The sequence below is a fragment of the Olea europaea genome, chromosome 6, assembly GCF_002742605.1.
Source record: "Olea europaea var. sylvestris chromosome 6, O_europaea_v1, whole genome shotgun sequence".
In the NCBI taxonomy this organism is placed as follows: Eukaryota; Viridiplantae; Streptophyta; class Magnoliopsida; order Lamiales; family Oleaceae; genus Olea; species Olea europaea.
This window is the reverse complement of record NC_036242.1, coordinates 17,053,804-17,072,690: the sequence shown is the minus strand read 5'-3', so window position 1 is coordinate 17,072,690 and position 18,887 is coordinate 17,053,804. Positions and strand designations below refer to the sequence as shown.

The window sequence follows — 18,887 nt, the reverse complement described above, 5'->3', positions numbered from 1 at the left end:
CTTTGACAGTAAGAGTGAATTAAGCGATCAACTTAAAATGACTTCATCCCATACTTATGTAGATAAGATTTAAGTTACGGTGCTATTTATATTATGTAATTATGATTTTGAAATATATCATATTTTTGAAAACTTCAATAGGGTGTATGAAATTTCTATAAATCTATCAAGTAGGACTTATCTAGTTGAAAGATGACTATAAAAAATAGTTTAACTTTTACAATTTGAAAACTTGGGAATCGTATAATTGATTAATTGTATGAATTATTAAGTAAATATAGAATTTACTAATTTTACATGTTTGGTATGTATTATTTTAAATTAAATAATTTTTAGAATGATTAAGTATTTCAAAAGATAATAAAAATAAGTAACACTAAGCCTTGTCTAAGCTCGTAAAGTTTGAAACCAAGTCTTACGCTTAGTCACACTTTACGCTTTTTAGAATAATAATTTAAATATAAACTTTTCTTCACTTTTCAGTTAGCCACGGGCATAATTGATAAATTATATAATGGAACAAGACACTAATTAAAAACCTTCAATTGGCGACAAGATTATTTTGGAACCTTTTCTTGTAAATTCCTACTACACCAAAAATAATCTGAAAGAACAATATGGCCTCAAGTAATGAATCAAAATAATGCACAAATTCTTCTCAAAAATCAAACTTTAGTTGTAAAATTATCTTTATTGTATTAAATTACATCGAGAATGAATAAATATATAACAAATCAGCTAATCCAAGCCAAGCTAGCTTATAGTTTGGCATCCATTAGTATATATGAAATATGGCATGAACCCCCCGCCCCCCCCCCCCCCCCCCCCCCCCCCCCTCTTAAAAGTTTGGCATCCAAATGAGATTAGAACAAATATTTTTCAAACAGAAGAAGAAATTGATCATGCATCTACATCATCATATGCGTCAAATGATTTTAATGCTCATGAACTTCATATTGCTCAAATTGAACAACGATTTCAAAATTGAACTATTCCAAAGATGGATAAACATGCCATCTATGAAATAGGAAATTTTGATTTTTCTCAAATTATGTTATCAAAACTATTGAACAAACTGTTTCAATTAATAGTCAAAATGTTTTCATTAATTTGTTTACAAAAGATTCTATTGAATCTCATAAGAAGAAAGTCAAATATCTTCATGTTGGATTAGTTCAAATAGCTGTCGAGCCCTTGTTTAGACTTGGTCTTGATGTTCCAATTCTTTTTACTCTTAGAGATAAGAGACATCTCAATTTTGAAAATTCAATGCTTTCACTTCTTGAATCAATTCTTGAAAGTCGTCCAGTATTTTCAAATTGTTATCCAGATTTTTCTATCAAACTTACTGATGGAGCAATTTTAAATTCTCTCAATCTTCATATTCAAGCTAAAAATCTTGAATTTGACAATCGTTCAGATGCTTTTGCTGTAATATACAGAGTATATTATAAGCTTATGAATACTCAACTCAATATTGGCACTCTTCATTCTTCGCCAAGAGATGAAAGTCTTTTAGTTGAAGTTAATCCTTTTCATTCAAATGTTGAAATTCCAAAAAGAATTCCATGAAATCTTCAATCTCGTGGACTTGAATGAAATTTTGATAATGTTCAAGCACCTGTTCTTGCTTTATCTCAAACAACTCCAAATCAAATTCTTACTTTTCTAGATGGAAAAGCTAAGATACTATTCAAAGGTTGTTCCTCAAGGATTCAAAGATCTAATTCTGCTAAATCTTTTTCTACTCGGTCTGAAGAGAAACCTAGATCATCTTTTCAATTTTCATATAAAGGAGTAGATTTTACTCCTATTATTTCAAAACCTCATTATCAAAATGAATATGAAAAAGATGATGATAAACTAGAATCACCAACTTTTTCTGATATGGTTCCTCCTTCTAACCTTTATAGTCAATGTAATGTTATTTTTTCTGAAATTGATAGAAGAAAAGAATTCAAATATGATCAAGATATTTGTTTCAAAAATTTTAGAAGACTTTTTCGAGAAAGTTTTTCTTCAAAACAAAAAGAATCATATTGGGAAGATTATTTTAAATCTTCTACTAATTTAAGTTTCTACGATTAGATTCAATTCAAAGTTTTTGGTAAAAAGCCAGAAAAAACAAAAATTTTTACTTCAAAAACTTGTGACAATATTTGGAAAACTCCAGAAGGAAATACCTTCCAATCAATTCATCCTCCTATGCAAGAAATAGTTATTCTCCATGGAAAAATTGAAATCCTTGCATCTCCCCTCAAAAGGATTCCTAAAGAATGATCTGATGAATCTCAGATTGTTGCTAAGGATATCAAAAATATTCAATTTCAGAACAATTATACTAATGTTGTTCTTCAATCTATGTGTTCTCAGCTCAATCGGGTATAGAATCAAATTCTAAATATTAGAATATTACTTCTCAAAAAGATTCTTCTAAAGAATCTAAAGAAAGTAATAGTAAAGATAAGAATTCATCAAAACCATCATCCTCTTCCTCTTCAATTTTCAAAAGCAATGATATTATTCCTCCATTTGGAAAATCTTCTACTCTTCAAACTAAAAGTGAAATTCTTTATGAACTTGCCACTCAATTAAAAAAATTTCATGTCTCCAAAAATATCAATACTATTGATGAAATTGAATCTCAATTTATTGATGGAAAATTTGATTCAATTAATAAATTGAGAAAATCTGATTATCAAAATATTCCAAAATTTTATCCTCGTCCTTCATTTCTAGACCAGCTTTTTGAAGAAAAAGCTAATCTTCTAAGAACTTATGACGGTAATTTTGGTGTCGAGTGGAATCTTGATGGACTTACAGAATATCAAATCATCAATTTTATGGGACAAATGACCATGTGTTATAAAACTTATCTTGCAAAAGGCACTTCAAGAAGAGATGCTACAAATAATATTTTTCTTGGATTTACTGGATAGCTTGGTCAATGGTGGGATAATTATCTTTCTCAAACTGAGAAAGACATTATCTTTTCTGCTGTCAAACGTGATGAAAATAATAATATTATTCATAATGAAAATAGTAATGAAATTAGTGATAGTTTTACCGTTCTTCGTTTAACTATAATCAAACATTTTATTGGTACTCCATAAAATATTGTTCAAATGCAAAATGACATTTTGACAAATTTAAGATGTCCAAAATTACAAGATTTTCAATGGTACAAAGATATGGTTTTATCTCGTATCATGATTAGAGAAGATTGTCAACAATCTTTTTGGAAAGAAAAATTTATTTCAGGTATTCCAAAACTCTTTGCAGAAAGAGTAAAAAGTTCTATTTTTTAAGAATTTGATGATCTTCAAACACTTACATATGGAGAAATTATCAATTATATCAATAAAGAAGCTTTAAGTTTATGTAATGACTTAGAACTCAAAGCCAATTTGAAAACAGAAAAATTAAAAAGTCGTAAAGAACTTGGGTCTTTCTGTGAACAATATAGTTTTGAAAAGGTCATTCCTCCTTCTTCAAAATCCAAATTTTTTTCTCAAAATAGGAAATTTTCTAAAAGAAAATATTCAAAAAATTATTCTGAACAATTTTTTGATAAAAGAAGATTTTCAAAAAATTCTTCAGGTGTTACTTGCTGGAAATGTAATAAGATTGGTCATTATTCCATTAAATGTCAACTCAAAAATAAAATTAGTAATCTTCAAATTGATGAAGATACTAAAATCCAACTTCTCAATCTTTTTGAAACTAGTTCTGATAATGAGTCTAACTCAGAATTAGAACAAGTTTTTTCTTAATCAAGAAGATTCTGATTATGAACCTTCTCTTCATTCTTCTGATACATCTTCAAAGTCAGATAAAAAAATATGTGGTTGTAAAACTATAAATGTTTTATCTCGTGAAGAAGAAGTTACACAAGATATTATTGATAGGATTGATAATCCTAATATCAAGAAAAAATTCTCCTCTCTTTTACCTTCTACTTCAAAACAAGATTTTGATGATATTAATATCAATCAAATCCTCAAACGTGATCAGAAGGAATTTTCTAAGGGTTCTAAACCTTCTATTCCCGATCTTCAAGGAGAGATTAAGAGTATGAAAACTCAAATGGGTTCTAAACCTTCTATTCCCGATCTTCAAGGAGAGATTAAGAGTATGAAAACTCAAATGGGTTCTAAACCTTCTATTCCCGATCTTCAAGGAGAGATTAAGAGTATGAAAACTCAAATGGGTTCTAAACCTTCTATTCCCGATCTTCAAGGAGAGATTAAGAGTATGAAAACTCAAATGGGTTCTAAACCTTCTATTCCCGATCTTCAAGGAGAGATTAAGAGTATGAAAACTCAAATCTTATCTCTTGAAAATCAAGTCAAAGAAATTCATATGGAAGTTGTTTGCATGAAAGCAAAAGATTTAAATGATGAATTTTATTCAAAATTCAAAGGAAAATCAAAAGTTTCTTCCAAACGATCTTCGAAACATTCTTCATCATCTGATTATTCATTAGATTCTAATTTCAAAATTCTTAAATCTGAAGAATAAACGGTTAATGTTATTAATCGAATTCAACTCCAAAAATGGTACTGCAATATGGCCGTTGTTATCAATAAAGAATTCAAATTCACCACTCATATTCTTATTGATTCAGGAGCAGATCAAAATTGTATCAAAGAAGGCTTGATTCCAACAAAATATTCTGAAAAAACTACTGAGTATCTTTATGGTGTTAATGGTAAAAGGCTTAATATTAATCATAAAATTTCAAGAGCTCAAGTTTGTAATTCAAATATTTGTTTCAAAAATAATTTTTATCTTGTAAAAGATTTAGATCAAAAAGTTATTCTTGGTACACCTTTTATTGTTCAAATTTATCATTTTAAAGCTGATTATAAAGGATTAACTACAAAAGTTTTTTGTCAAAAGATAATTTTTGAATTTACAAATCCTCTTTCTTATAAAGATATCAATTCTTTAAAAGAAACTGCAATTTTGAAAATTATCAATAATATTAATTCAAAAAGAAATCATATTCAATTTCTTAAAAAAATACAATTTCAAAAAATAGAAAAAAGATTGCAAGAATCTTCTTTTTAAGAAAAAATTTCAAAACTTCAAAATAGAATTGAAAAATAAATTTGTCCAACAATTCCAAATGCCTTTTGGGATAGAAAGAAACATGTAATTTCTTTTCCTTACAATTCTGATTTTCATGAATCAAATATTCCTACAAAATCCCGCCCTATTCAAATGAATAAAGAATTGTTAGACTTTTGTATCAAGAAAATTAATGATTTATTTGACAAAGGTTTAATTCATCCAAGCAAGTCTCCTTGGAGTTGCTCAGCATTCTATGTCAATAATTTTCCTGAAATTGAGTGAGGAGTTCCTCGTTTAGTTATCAATTATAAACCTCTTAATTCTACTCTTCAATGGATTAGATATTCTATTTCTCAAAAGAAAGATCTTTTAAATCGTCTTTGTAAAGTTGTCATCTTTTCAAAATTTGATATGAAGTCAGGCTCCTGGCAAATTCAAATTAAAGAAAAAGACAGATACAAGACTGCTTTCAATGTTCCTTTAAGACAGTACGAATGAAAAGTTATGTCATTCGGTCTAAAAAATGCTCCCTCTGAATTTCAAAAATCATGAAGATATTTTCAATCCCTTTTCAAGTTTCATTATTGTTTATATTGACGATGTTCTTATATTTTCTGAAAGTATAGAAAAACATTTTAAGCATATTTATACATTCATTCATATTGTCAAAAAAAGGTTTAACAGTTTCTGCTAGTAAAATTGTTTTATTTCAAACAAAAATTCGTTTTCTTGAACATTACATTCATTTTGGTACTTTAACTCCAATTCAAAGAAGTCTTAATTTCATTGACAAATTTTCAAATGAAATCATAGATAAAACAAGTTTGCAACGCTTTTTAGGTTGTGTCAATTATGTGGCTGATTTTGTCAAAAGCATTCGTCAAATCTGTGCCCCATTATTCAAAAGATTACAAAACAATCCTGACCCATGGAGTCACGAGCAGATAGTTGTTGTACAAAAAGTCAAAAAAGCAATCAAAAATATTCCCTGTCTTTCCATACTTGACCCAATAGCATCAATTATCATTGAGACAAATGCCTCGGATATTGGATATGGTGGTGTTTTAAAACAAATCCCACTAGAGTCATCTCAAGAACAGTTAGTTAGGTACCACAGTGGTGTGTGGACTGACCCTCAAAAGAATTACTATACTATCAAAAAAGAAATTTTTTCAATAGTACTGTGTATTTTAAAATTTCAAGACGACTTTATCAAAAAAAAAATATTTTGAAAACTGATTGCAAAGTCTCAAAAGATGTTTTACAAAAAAGATGTGAAAAATCTTATTTCTAAACAAATCTTTGAAAGATAGCAGGCTATTTTGTCTTGTTTCGATTTTGAAATCCTTTATATACAAGGAAAAACAAACTTCTTGGCAAACTTCCTCATATAAGAGTTCATTCATAAAACGAGTGAAAATGAGTTGGGCGAAGCAACTTAAAGAAGAAGATCAAAATACATTTCAAAGGAAGCAAAGTAGAAAGAAAAATTATACTCCATTTTTCTCAATTAATGATCTCTCAAAAGATCATTCTGAAAAAGAAGTTCAAGAAGCTTCATCCTCTTCAAATACCCTCTCTACCTTTATCAAGAAACCTGACCAAAATAAGCTTAAAAAAAAAAAACTACCCCTTCAAATTACAAGAAAGCCGTTCAAAGTTTTGGAAAACTTCTTCAAATTAACCCACCTCAAAATTTTCAATATTCTGCCAAAAGTATCTTTGAAAATTGCCTTGATATGAAAATATCTTGGCTCAATAGATACTCAAACCTGGAAGATTGTCTTCCAAACATTTTTCCAAAAAATTTCTGGTTCATGCCTTCAAATGTAAAAAAATCCCGAGAATATTATGAAACTATCCACTTGAAAATTGGATCAGCCATAATTTCTCATACTCCAGATCCTCAAAATAAAGAAGTTACGATGTATTCAAAAATCAGTATCCTTAGGGTATTGTCTTACGAAGGCTGGGGACAAGACCCGTGGAAAGAAAAGAGACTCAAGCTCTCCTTAACAAGTTTTTCAACTCTTGAATTTTTCAATTATTTTGATTACTTGAATGCTTGGTATAGATTCTTTTTCTTTAGAACTGTTACTCATTCATGATTTATTCTTTTTAATCAAAATTGTCGTCCTCATTTTTCGAAATGGTTTCAAACTTGGTTTGTGTATCATGGATTTGAAGAGAAAATTTTGCCCAGTCTTACTCTTCAAGGATATGAATACTTCAAAAGAGAGGCAAAAATATTTTTAAAACCTCATGAAAATGTTTTGTTTCAATTCTCATTCAATATGAAAGTTTCCTGGATCTTTTGCTGGAATTTCTTTTTGCTTCAAAATCACAATGATGAATTCTGTACTCAAAAAATTATCAGAAGATTCAAAGTCAAATGGTGGTCCAAATTTAAAGAGACAAATTGTTGTCCAAAAACAGTTCAATCATTGATCAAGAACAAAGAAATTTGGGAGTTTCAAAATTCTCAAAGAAAGAACAAGATCATCAAGCAGATTTTTTGACTGAAAAACAAAAGATAATTTCAATGCTATCAAAGTGTAAAGATCCAAAAGAATTATTAGAAATTTATGAACAGATTTCTAAAAATGGATCTAAAAAATCAAGTACCCAAGACTCAGATCAAGAATCTCAAAATTCTCAAGAGACAAACAATGGTAATGACCTAATTAATTTAGGTTATGATGATTTTCTTACACATAAAAAAAATGTAAGAATCAAATGACTACAAAAACCTAATTTTCTTGATGAATTCAGAAATTTTCGAGTTACCAATCAAAGGATATTCTTTTCAAGATGTGCATTTCAAAATCAACTTTATTAAAGTAAAACTTCTACTTTTTAAAGTTAGTCAAAAGATGAAATGTTCAAGATGTTGTTCTCTACTTCTCCAAAAGATGGATTAATTATTCAAAAGAAGACAAATGGGTGCTGTTTTTCAAGATTCCTTCAAGATGTTTCAAGACTCAGGTATAATGAAAAATTGTTTGAGGTCCGGACTTCTGTATAAGAAGAAAGGCTTTCCTTCATATCAAGTAGAGCGAATTTAGCAATAGAAATTTGTTCTCTACAAAATTTACTCTCTCTCTCTCTCTCTCTCTCTCTCTCTCTCTCTCTAAATGGTTATTTCAAATTAGTGCAAATGAAGAAAATAACCATTAATAATTTTTTAACTCAAAATTTGAAAAATAAAAAAAGGATGAAAATACGCGCCAAGACGCGCATAATTGCGCCTAGGCGTACCTTAGCGGTCAACAATTTTCGTTGACCGACATGTAAGGCGCCAAGTCGCTTGGCTTAACGTTTTCACCATGCATTGTGTCTTAATGTCGTCATTTAGAACACTGGCTATGAGTAAATTGACACGATTTAAATTAAAGTAGACTATTAAAGATTTCAGCTTTATTTTCTTCTTCTTATGAACTTATCAAATTATCAGGAATGTGGGAAGTTGAATACACAATGAAAATCAGTCTAAGCAAAGGTATTGACAAGTCAAAGGACTAAACACATTAGCTGCATTAGTCTCTATCAACTCCAACTGCCCTTTCAACAAGTGCATGTAAACAATCCAATCTCCATTCCCCTTTGGGCTTGGCATTGGCATAACATAACCAGATTTTCCTCCCCATGGAAAATGGTACGAGCCAAAACAAGGCTCTCCCCACCCAAAATTCATCTTTTTCACCGGAAAATGCTGCCCCGATGACACCACCACCGCCGGCTCCTCCTCACTTGCCCCTGAACAGTATATTTTGGCCAGGCATGGCTCCGGACGATGAGCCTCCACCCAATCTATTAGCCCCAAGAAATGTTCTTTTGTGACTGCAGACTCTAAAAACTCATGAATTTCATTTGCAATCCAACTCAATGGCCTTTCCTTCAGTTCTTCAATTTTCTTCTCCCCAAATGGGATTGACAGAACATTGCCAAAATATGGTTCAATCAATTTCGCTTGATTTTCGTCTCCATTGATCAATCTAGTCCTCCCATCTACCACAATTCCCAGTCTACAAAACTTATCATTTCGATTAAATTCTCCGGCAGCAATCATTTTCCACAGGAAGGCACTGAACGCCTCCAATTTAGTCCTTTTTCGCTTAGAACTGCTACTGCCATTATCAGCATTAGCCAATAACTGGAGATCATTGATTCGATCAGATTGGATATAATATATTCGACTTATTGCTATTTGATCATCATCGGCATCGGAACCTTGATCGTTCGCCTCCGGCGGCGGCGGCAGAGTTGATATTGGAACGTACATGTTGTCTACCGAAACGTCGTAAATGGTGGGGCGGCGAGGGAAAAGAATTGACCGGCAAAAGGATGGGATTTGAGTTAATGGCTTGGAGAGAGCCATCTCTGCCCATGAAACGAGAAACATGTTGGCGGAGTAGGCGTCTGCCATCCGATGAGAAAATGTACACGCCACCACCATTCCGCCACATTTCAGTTGCGTGGCCTGCCATCAAAATGAGATAATAAGAATTTTGTAAAAGTAAGTTCTTTATAAATAAGTTTTCTTACCTATAAGTAAACATTTTAACTTAAGACAAACTTAACTGTAAAATAAAAATGAAATAAAATAAACAATATATAACAGATTTGCATTCAGTTCAAATGAACAAACGATACGTTTAAACCCCAAGGAATAATCTAATATCGATATTGGTGTTCTCATATAAGCCACCATTTTATATCTACGTTAAGAGTAAAAATCTAGTACAAATAAAGATACAATAAATAAACATTTAAAATGGTCTGATTTTTTTAAGATGAATCAACAAATTTCAGTACTTATTAATTCTTATTCTTCTTATGTGCTATGGCCTATGAGTATGTGCAAATAATAAATACTAAGCTTTCGAGATAAATTTGAAAAAAAAAAAAAAAAAACATAACTTTTATTAACTTTTTAATTAATCAAATTTCAAATTTAAAATTATATTTCATGAGACTCAAAATTTTTATCAACTTTTTATCTACAAATTTCATCAAATTTTCTCAAAATTTTGTTGAACTTTTATTAAGTACTTTATCACATGAGCTATGCTACGATAATAAAGGGGGTTTACGAAATTAGATTACAAAATTAAATCTACACAAATCATTTCAAAAATAGATTTTTAAATCATTTGAAATCAAGGGTCCAGATTTTGCCAACACACTTTGACACTCCACTTTCGTACACCAACTTTGTAGGAGTAGAATTATTCAAAGTAGAATTATTCTTATCACATAGCCCCTAAATATTCAAATTTTTTAGGACCATTAGGATTCTTATGATTGATGTTTTACATAACCTTAACTGTTCAGCAACATCAAATGAACTTGATATTGTTCGTTTGTCCACCATGTAAATGCGTAGAACTTTATTTTATCGTACAAAGTAATTAATTCTTTTTATTTATAAGTTGGAAGAACCTGTTTGTACAGCCTCCTCACTGTGCTGTGGGGCCCGTGCCACCCCCGATGTGAGGGGGCTGTAACTCTTATAATTTGTGCACAGCACGACTCTTATAATTTATATATGGTCAGTTTTGGTGTTACATGGTAACTTTTTGATCTAATATAATCGTAGCACAATTTGTAACAATACAAACCTAAAACAAAACAAAAATTGCCATCCTAAACATTTTTTTTTCCAGCCAGCCTTGCAACATTTGATCCCACTTGTAAAACAATATTGTACTATAAATTTGTTTTAAGAGTTGAATGAATATATTATAGTAATTTAATTCTAGTAAGAACAAATGCTTTGTAAAAAATATGAATATTCAGGTCTTGAGATCTTTATCAAGACCTAAAAGCACGTATGAAGATAGAAAGACACATTTTTAAAATATACATTTAGGATTATGCAAAAGCGATAATTCGCTCGAGCCAATTAACATGAATTAATTGTTAAAATTGGAAATGTAAATGCAAACATAAGAGCATTTTTCAGTAAAGTAATCACCTGAATGGCCAGCAGACCTTTCTTTCTCTTTGGTACAAGTTTCCCTTCCACAGTTGCATCTGGATTGTACAAATCAAGATCCTTGATTTCTACGTCAGCCAAGGCTTCGACGAAGTCGACACCCCGGTTGTTGTAGAGAATTTCTGGCTCCCCAGCCTCGTTCTTCACAAGCTCGCCTACAAATGCATAGTATGATACTAAAGTTTGTGCCAAGGCCTTCTTAAGAACAACCATCATTGATTCGAACGTAAAATTTTCGGGTTTTTTATAACAAAAGAAAACACCGACATCCATCGGCGGCAAGAGCAAGTCGAGATTGGAAAGTGGCATCCTATTCTCTTGCACAGGCAATACTGGCGCCACCACCTCATTCTTGCTCAACTTCACCTCGAAATCTCTCTTTACATGTATCATCTTTTTTCCTTAACTTTCTCAACAAAGTAGATTTTACTACTCGATTAAATTAAGAATGAAAAAGCGTGGTTGTCACAAGTCACAACTCAAAGAAGAGTTTGTAGAGAGAGGTGTTTTCCATAGAAGGACATTATGTCTATTTATAACCTCCAGTTACTTAAAATTGGGTATTTCACTTTGTCCTCTTTAATGAAAATTATAGTCACAAGGGTACAAAATCAATTAAGTTATTCTATAAACAGTCAAAGTTGTGATATAACGAATATTGAAATTATTGATTCCAAAATTAGGCTTTTGCTACTGCATTATTTCGAGCTATGGCAAGAAATGTGAAGGTTTGGTTCGATATTTTCAAAAGTCATCTCAACCACGTCCATTCTACGCCAATATTTTTTCCTTTCAAGATAAAGTGGAAACGATAATAAATGTCGAATGTGAATGATAATGAATGTGCACAAGCAAATAGAAGAAATAATTATTTATATATAACACACACATAAAGAATTGGTACAAAATTAACTCTAAGGTTGCATTTGATTGTGAGCTTGGAGAAAATAAATTTCAGGCAATTTGATTGCCTAGAACTAATTTGTATGAAAAATATTAATTAAATTTGTTTGATTGATTTAGTTTTAACATAGAAAATATTATACTTGTTCATTTTTTATTGGTAGGTAGTTATGAGAAAGTGGGTAGATGAGAGAGATAATTACCTAAACAATAATAACCATTACTCTCTTTAAAAAAAAAATGTTTTTTCTTATTTTTAAGGAAGATATAGTCACAAGACCAAAATTTGAAAAATATTTTTCATGAAAAAAATTATCAATCAAACATCCCAAAATTAAGAATTTTGGAGAAAAAAATGACCTTTTTATATATTAAAAAAAAAAATCAATCAAACACATTTTTATAGTAAGCTTGTGTAGGTAGACAATCCATGATATGGAATGCGTGGCCTAACCTTATTTCCAAAAGTTCAGGTCATGAGGGATTACGACTAACACAAAAAACATGTTAAGCACCTGTTTGACATTCTTTATTTCAAAATTCTTTTTTCTTACATACTTATTTTCAATCATATATTCATACAATAAAATATTTTACACATAAATCCAAAAAATTTTCTACTTTTTAACTGTACATTCTCCATAAATTCATTATTCAAAAATATTGAAAATTCCAAATAATTGTCATCAAATAGAGACTTAATTGTGCTTAAAAGTAAGACAAATTACTTTAAAGTTATTCTTCCAAAGACGATTCTAAAAATTATTTTTATACTAATAAAACTTACTTTTCTCTTTTTAAGCATATGCAGCAGATATGCTATTTTTATGGTGCTATTGCATGAAAGTTTAGGCCATGTTCTCTTTATCGTTTTCGGGCCGTTTTCTATTTTCGATTTTTCAAAACGGTGAAAACGTGTTCTCTTTCCCGTTTTCGAAAACGAAAAAAAAAATTTGTGAAGAAAACACAAAACGACTTTTTTGTCGTTTTAGGCGTTTTCAGTGTAAAACTTGAAAAAATTGAAAACGCGGAAAACACCTTTTTTTTTTAAGGTGGGGTTGTGGTGATTCTCAAAATTTCAAAAAAAAAAAATTTCATTTTTTTTGTTTTGAGAAACTAACAAAAAGAACGTATTTTCAACAATTTCAAAACAAACACTCAAAACACAAAATTCAAAATGAATTCAAAACTCAAAACTGAAATACAAAGAGAACACCCCTTTACATTTTAATTATCGATCTCTCTCTCTCTCTCACACACACACACACACACACACACATATATATATATATATATATGTGTGTGTGTGTGTGTATGTGTGTGTGTGTGTGTGTGAAAAACAGATTAAAGCAATGAATTGACTTAGTCTTACTAAAAACTTTGATTGACTTCACCTTAGCCTTGAGATGAATATAATATTAAATCACACTGGGACTTTCGACTGCATTTCACAACGGCTCACGGGTTTTCCCTTTGTTCATGTTGAGTTGTGTTACGCCATTTTTACTGAAAAATTCTAAGACCCTATTAGATGTAGATTTTTTGAGAATAAATTTTTTAAAAAATATATTTTTTGGAATGTGTGATAAAAAAAATACGAAGAAGTTATATGTCCACGCGCAAAAATATTTTATTAGAAAAATCTGTGATTGGAAACGAGTTTAAAAAAAAAAATTAGTTTTAAAAAATCTCTATCAAATAGGAACTAAACTCCTACGAATTAAATATCGGGACCCTCAGACGTGTGCATGCATGTTGACCATTCAAGGAATGGAATTTTTCGAGATATTGCACATAAGTACAATATTACAGAAAGAAAAATAAAATTCGATACAAAAACATGAGAGGAAAATGATAAATTTGGTAGGTGCCAACCAGTCTCTTTTCCTGCTAGATAGGAGAAGATTGTCGTTTACTAAAGAAAATGGGAGTAAATGATGAAAAGTAATAAAAGACCTGCGCTTACTAAAATAAGTACGTAGATGATGTAGACTAAAACTACTTAGGCATCTTTTTGTAGTTCATATAATGCAAGCAATGGTGCCCCGAGTGTTGTCCAGTGGTGCAAAGGACGAGAGTGAGGTTATCTTACGTCTTGCTGACAGTTGTAGTGTGGGAGTTAGTTTCTGAGACATAAAATTGGACTCCTTGTAAGCGTAATGTACAGACAGCTCTTATTTCTTGATTTGTTGGAACACATCCCACTATTTACCTTCTTCACAAAACTCTAAGGGCCTTTTTTAATGCAAGCAATGGCAACTTTGAAGTTTCAGTACAACTTCAAATTTTCTGTATTGACATGACAAGATAGAAGATTATAACCACTAGTTATTTTCTTAACAAGTACATAAATACCGGTCAAGTCTGTAGACTGGATTCGAATGGACAATACAAGAGTAGCAGATGATTTGAATCTACTTAGCCATCTCTTCTCAAAAAAGGTTGAACCCCAACCTTAGGGGCCCCCACCGACCCTGTTTTGGGCTATTGTAGAGGAGGTAAATCGCAGGATGTGCCTCCCAGGAGCTAGGGTGGAGAGCACATGGATAGGCCAAGGCTATTAACTCATATGGTAACTCCCGCTTGCAACAAAGCCAATTTCACCTTGCGGGGAATCGAACTCTGCACACTGTCGCGCTGAGCCCTATCCGCCCACCCCTTTGCCACTGGGAGATATGCCCTGTGGGCACTTAGCCATCTCTTCTCATTTGTATGCAAAATGTGTTTATCATAATCTATCAATTACTATTTTTCACAAAAATACGTTTGAAATTATTGCAAGTATATAATTCATTGAAAAGTAGTGAAATGAATTTTTAGTCTAATTATCGTACTCACAGAGATTGAGCTAGTTCAAATTCGAATTAACTTAGTTTTAACCGAAACAATGAAAATTTATGATTTTTTCTATAATTAAAATGTAACCACTTAGATTACGTATGAATGCAGAACCAAATTAATTAAAATCAATGCAATATTATAATTAAATACAAGTTTTATAAATATATGGTAATGAAAAGCTTATAAGGATCCCGAATCACATCATATCAATTCCCTTTAACCCTAAATCTTACAATTTGACAACACGATTCAATTATAAAGATCAATATTCTGAAATTTAACGATATCTTTCGATTAGAATTAAACATATCATTATACTTGATTCGACTATATTTCTATAAGGGGATAAATAAATATGTAACAAAAATGGGTTATTTAATTGGTGCCCTGCTCTCACATGTGCGTGGGCCCCACGTATTTAAAAATTACAGCTTGTGGGACCCACCTCCTTTTGTGAGTGTAGGCAAAAGATTCAATAAAAATGTGTAGGTAAATATAACATTGTTCTTCTATAAGAATGCAAATATATAAAAATGCATTAAAAATTTATGAATATTTAAAGAACACGTAAAGCATAGCGCGTATATTTATATCCCCCATGTCGGACTCTATGACAATTGACATTATGCCTAACTAATTTTCAATCATTCGAAAGTAAAAAATCCACAAAACTCACACAATTATTGCGCATATTAATTGTAAAGAAAAATAAATTCATATCAATTATTCAATAATTGAAAACATGCTTTGAATGTCAAAAATAAATAAGATACGAAATTCAAAGTTTCATAATAAAAGGTTCATCATAATCCTAACATTAAATTAATCTAACCTAGTATAATGTCCGAATAAAATAAATAAAAGTTGAACAACATTATCAAAAAATTAAAAGAAGGCGATTAATTTCAAAATTTTTGCACAAATTATTGCCCGAAAGTCTGGAATTATTTTCCAATTATGATCCTCTGCTCTTCTCTGCGGTGAGGTTATCTCATGTTTTGCTGACAGTCACAGTGTGGGGGTTTGATTCCTGAGTTATGAAATTGGATTCCTTGTAGAAGCAGTGTACAGACAACTCTTGTTCCCTCACTTGTTGGGACATATCCCGCGATTTACCTCCCTCACAAAACTTTAGGGGAGGGGCGGGACAGGGCGGGGCTGGGCTGGCCCCTCAAGGTTGGGTTCAACCTTTGCGTATGTATATATTCTTCTTCCTATTTATGTTGGCTTCTGCGTGTCTGCGTGTATATAATCTCTTTTCTTCCCTCTGTCTTTGTCTTTTCTTCCCCAGAAGAAATCTAATCTCTTTAGAATTTCTAACTTCCATAATTCATGCCAATTAATTTCCAGGTCCAGTTAGAATTTCATTAACATCCCAATTCCAAGGCCCAATTAAAATAATATTTTTCATCGACGCCTCACTTTGTCCAAATAATACAATTTAGTCTTTTAGCCCATTCAATTGTACACACATGTCTTCTTCAATTTAATTTAATCCCTTCAATTTTCAAAGTATGGAATTTGATCTCTCAAACTTTTCATCCGATGGCCAATTTATCTTTCTTCACTTTCCAATTGCTTCAAATGACTCCATAACTAAAAACAAAATAAAATAAATTCAAATTAAGTAAAAATTAATAATTTGACAACATAAAAGTTTAGTAATATAGTCCCAAGAAATGCACAAAACGCACTCATTACCATTCATTTATTATTTCCATTTCAATTACATTCAGTTCATAATTCTAACAAAAATATAAGAAGTAGAAAACAATTTTTTATTATTTTTATTCTTTTTCATATTCTCTATTTGTTTCTTCGATTTCATTGTAACCCAATCGTCCCATAAATTTGTAGTGGATAACATTAAGAAATGGTTTCCCTTTCTTCTTTTACATCATGGTGTAATTTCTTCAGATATTTCCATTATAGGTCAATGGACGTTGATTCCTTGAAATTAACTTTTACACTATGATTCAATTTGATATAGTTATTAATCATAGGATAAGCTTTGAATGCAAGCATTAAGTATATTTCGTGCTTTGATTATGTCGTGAATGCCTTCTTAGTCATTTATAGATGTCATCATTTTTCCTGTCACTATATATTTATTCTTGGCTATTTTTAGGGTATATTCAATTTATTATCCTATTCTTGGTGGTTGTTGCAAGACTTTATTATTATATAATTTCAAGTGCCCACAAAAATTATTTTCAAATTAGTTGGACCTATCCTTGAAATAAATTCAAGTTGTTGATCCAAGAAAGTTTATTTTTTGTTGACCCTTGTCCTATAATAATATATAAAATTTAGAGCCTTCTCCTTTATCTCAAAATTGGATGGCTTAACTTTGAAATGTAAGGTTGAATTTCAATAATTAAAGAATCACTAGCTCCAAAGTTTGTATTAAAAATAAAGTCCAATATAATTAACTACAAAGTTTAGCCAAGATATTTATCAATCTATCAACTAGAGTGGTTAAGAGCATTTTCATGATATTCTATAAACTTAATCATTATAAAAATCATTTAATAATTAAAATAATACATACTAAGCATTCAAAATTATAAAATATTATATTTACTTAATAATTTCTACAATTAATCAATTATACAATTTCAGATTTTTGAAATACAATATATATATATTATTTTTCATTTTTTTATTTTTTCAACTTTCAACTAGACAAATTCTGTTTAATAGATTCATAGAAACTTTGTACATACTTATAAAGTTTTCAACAATACGTTAAGTCTCAAAATTACCATTATATAAATCTTATTTAAATCTTTATCAGATAAAGTTGTTTTTGACTTTGTATAGATGAAGTCATCTAAAACTATGAAACTAAAGTCAAATAAAAGCCGTTTAAAAAAAGAAAAAAGTTAATAAACTAAAGTTAAATAAAATATTTTTAGAGCAGGGAAAGAAATAAATGATAATAATGCAAGCATTAAGCGATCAACTTCACGTTTGCTGTCAAGAAAAAACGCTTTGTCTGAGCTATTAGTTAGAGAGGCTAAAAATATCTCCAAGAGACTGTTTTTAGTAGCACGTTTTCAATTTAGAGAGCAACTATAAATTTAAAGAATAAAATTTCTTAAGTAAGTCCATAGTCTATTTATCTTTCACACTTAATTTTACTATTCTAAAAAATATTGATTATTTTTCTCTAATTTCTATTTTCATTAGCATTCCTCTAAATTATTATATTATTTTCCTTATTTGAAAATTAAAATAATTTGAATGCACTTAATTATAAAAGATTGAATTTTGACTCTTTAAATTTGGAGAAACAAAATAACTCTCTATTTGAAAATGTTATTTTGAATAGTCTCTTGTACTTTAAACATAAGATGCTCTCTATTTTAAAAACTCAATCATTACAATTATACTACCATAATCGCCCTATGTGTCATAATGTGGAAATTAATGATTTGATACATAATGCAATAAAAAAACTACAACATCATTGTATCAAATCACTAATCGCCACATGTATGTTACGTAAGATGACTTCACGTTTGATTGTAAAAATTACGGGTTAGATGTTTGGCTCATAATGATATTGTAATTGAGCCAAAAATATTAAGTGATCAATTTGACCGTTTTACACCTTATGAGATATATTTTATATGATGTGGTAATTTTAAGTATGTGGGTCTGAAAATATATATAAAGCCTAGTTAGAGTTTAAGTCATAATGGGACGGCTCAATAATTTCCTATATAAATACTAGCTCTCCATTTCTCTCCATATTGTTTTATTAATTTGCCTTATTGATGGCTAATAGTTTGTAAGAAGCAAGGAATGGAAGATTTAACTGTTATTATTCATATCCACAATGTCTTCTATGAGTATGAATTCGATTTATCAACTAATTTTGTGATTCTTGTTTCTTAACACGATTATCGTTAAATTCAATAATTGTTATGAGAGCCTAATCCTAATATCAGAATCCTTCATAAAAATAATGTTCTTTCCCAATTTCTGATTGAATAATTCTAAAGTTCCTACAACCCGTCAATTCAAAGTTTTCGAAAAAATAAATAAATAAATAATTACCCTA

The 18,887-nt window shown here is 30.3% G+C and overlaps 1 protein-coding gene across 1 annotated transcript; it reads right to left on the bottom strand.

The window, feature by feature from the left end:
• Positions 1-8,459: 8,459 nt before the first annotated feature.
• On the bottom strand, positions 8,460-11,580 carry LOC111396024 (shikimate O-hydroxycinnamoyltransferase-like). Its single transcript, XM_023022268.1, has 2 exons — positions 11,054-11,580; positions 8,460-9,556 (listed from the first exon to the last, which is right to left on the bottom strand). The coding sequence occupies exons 1-2, from the start codon at positions 11,465-11,467 to the stop codon at positions 8,561-8,563; spliced, it is 1,410 nt and encodes a 469-aa protein (XP_022878036.1). The 5' UTR covers positions 11,468-11,580; the 3' UTR covers positions 8,460-8,560.
• Between the last annotated feature and the right edge of the window lie 7,307 nt (positions 11,581-18,887).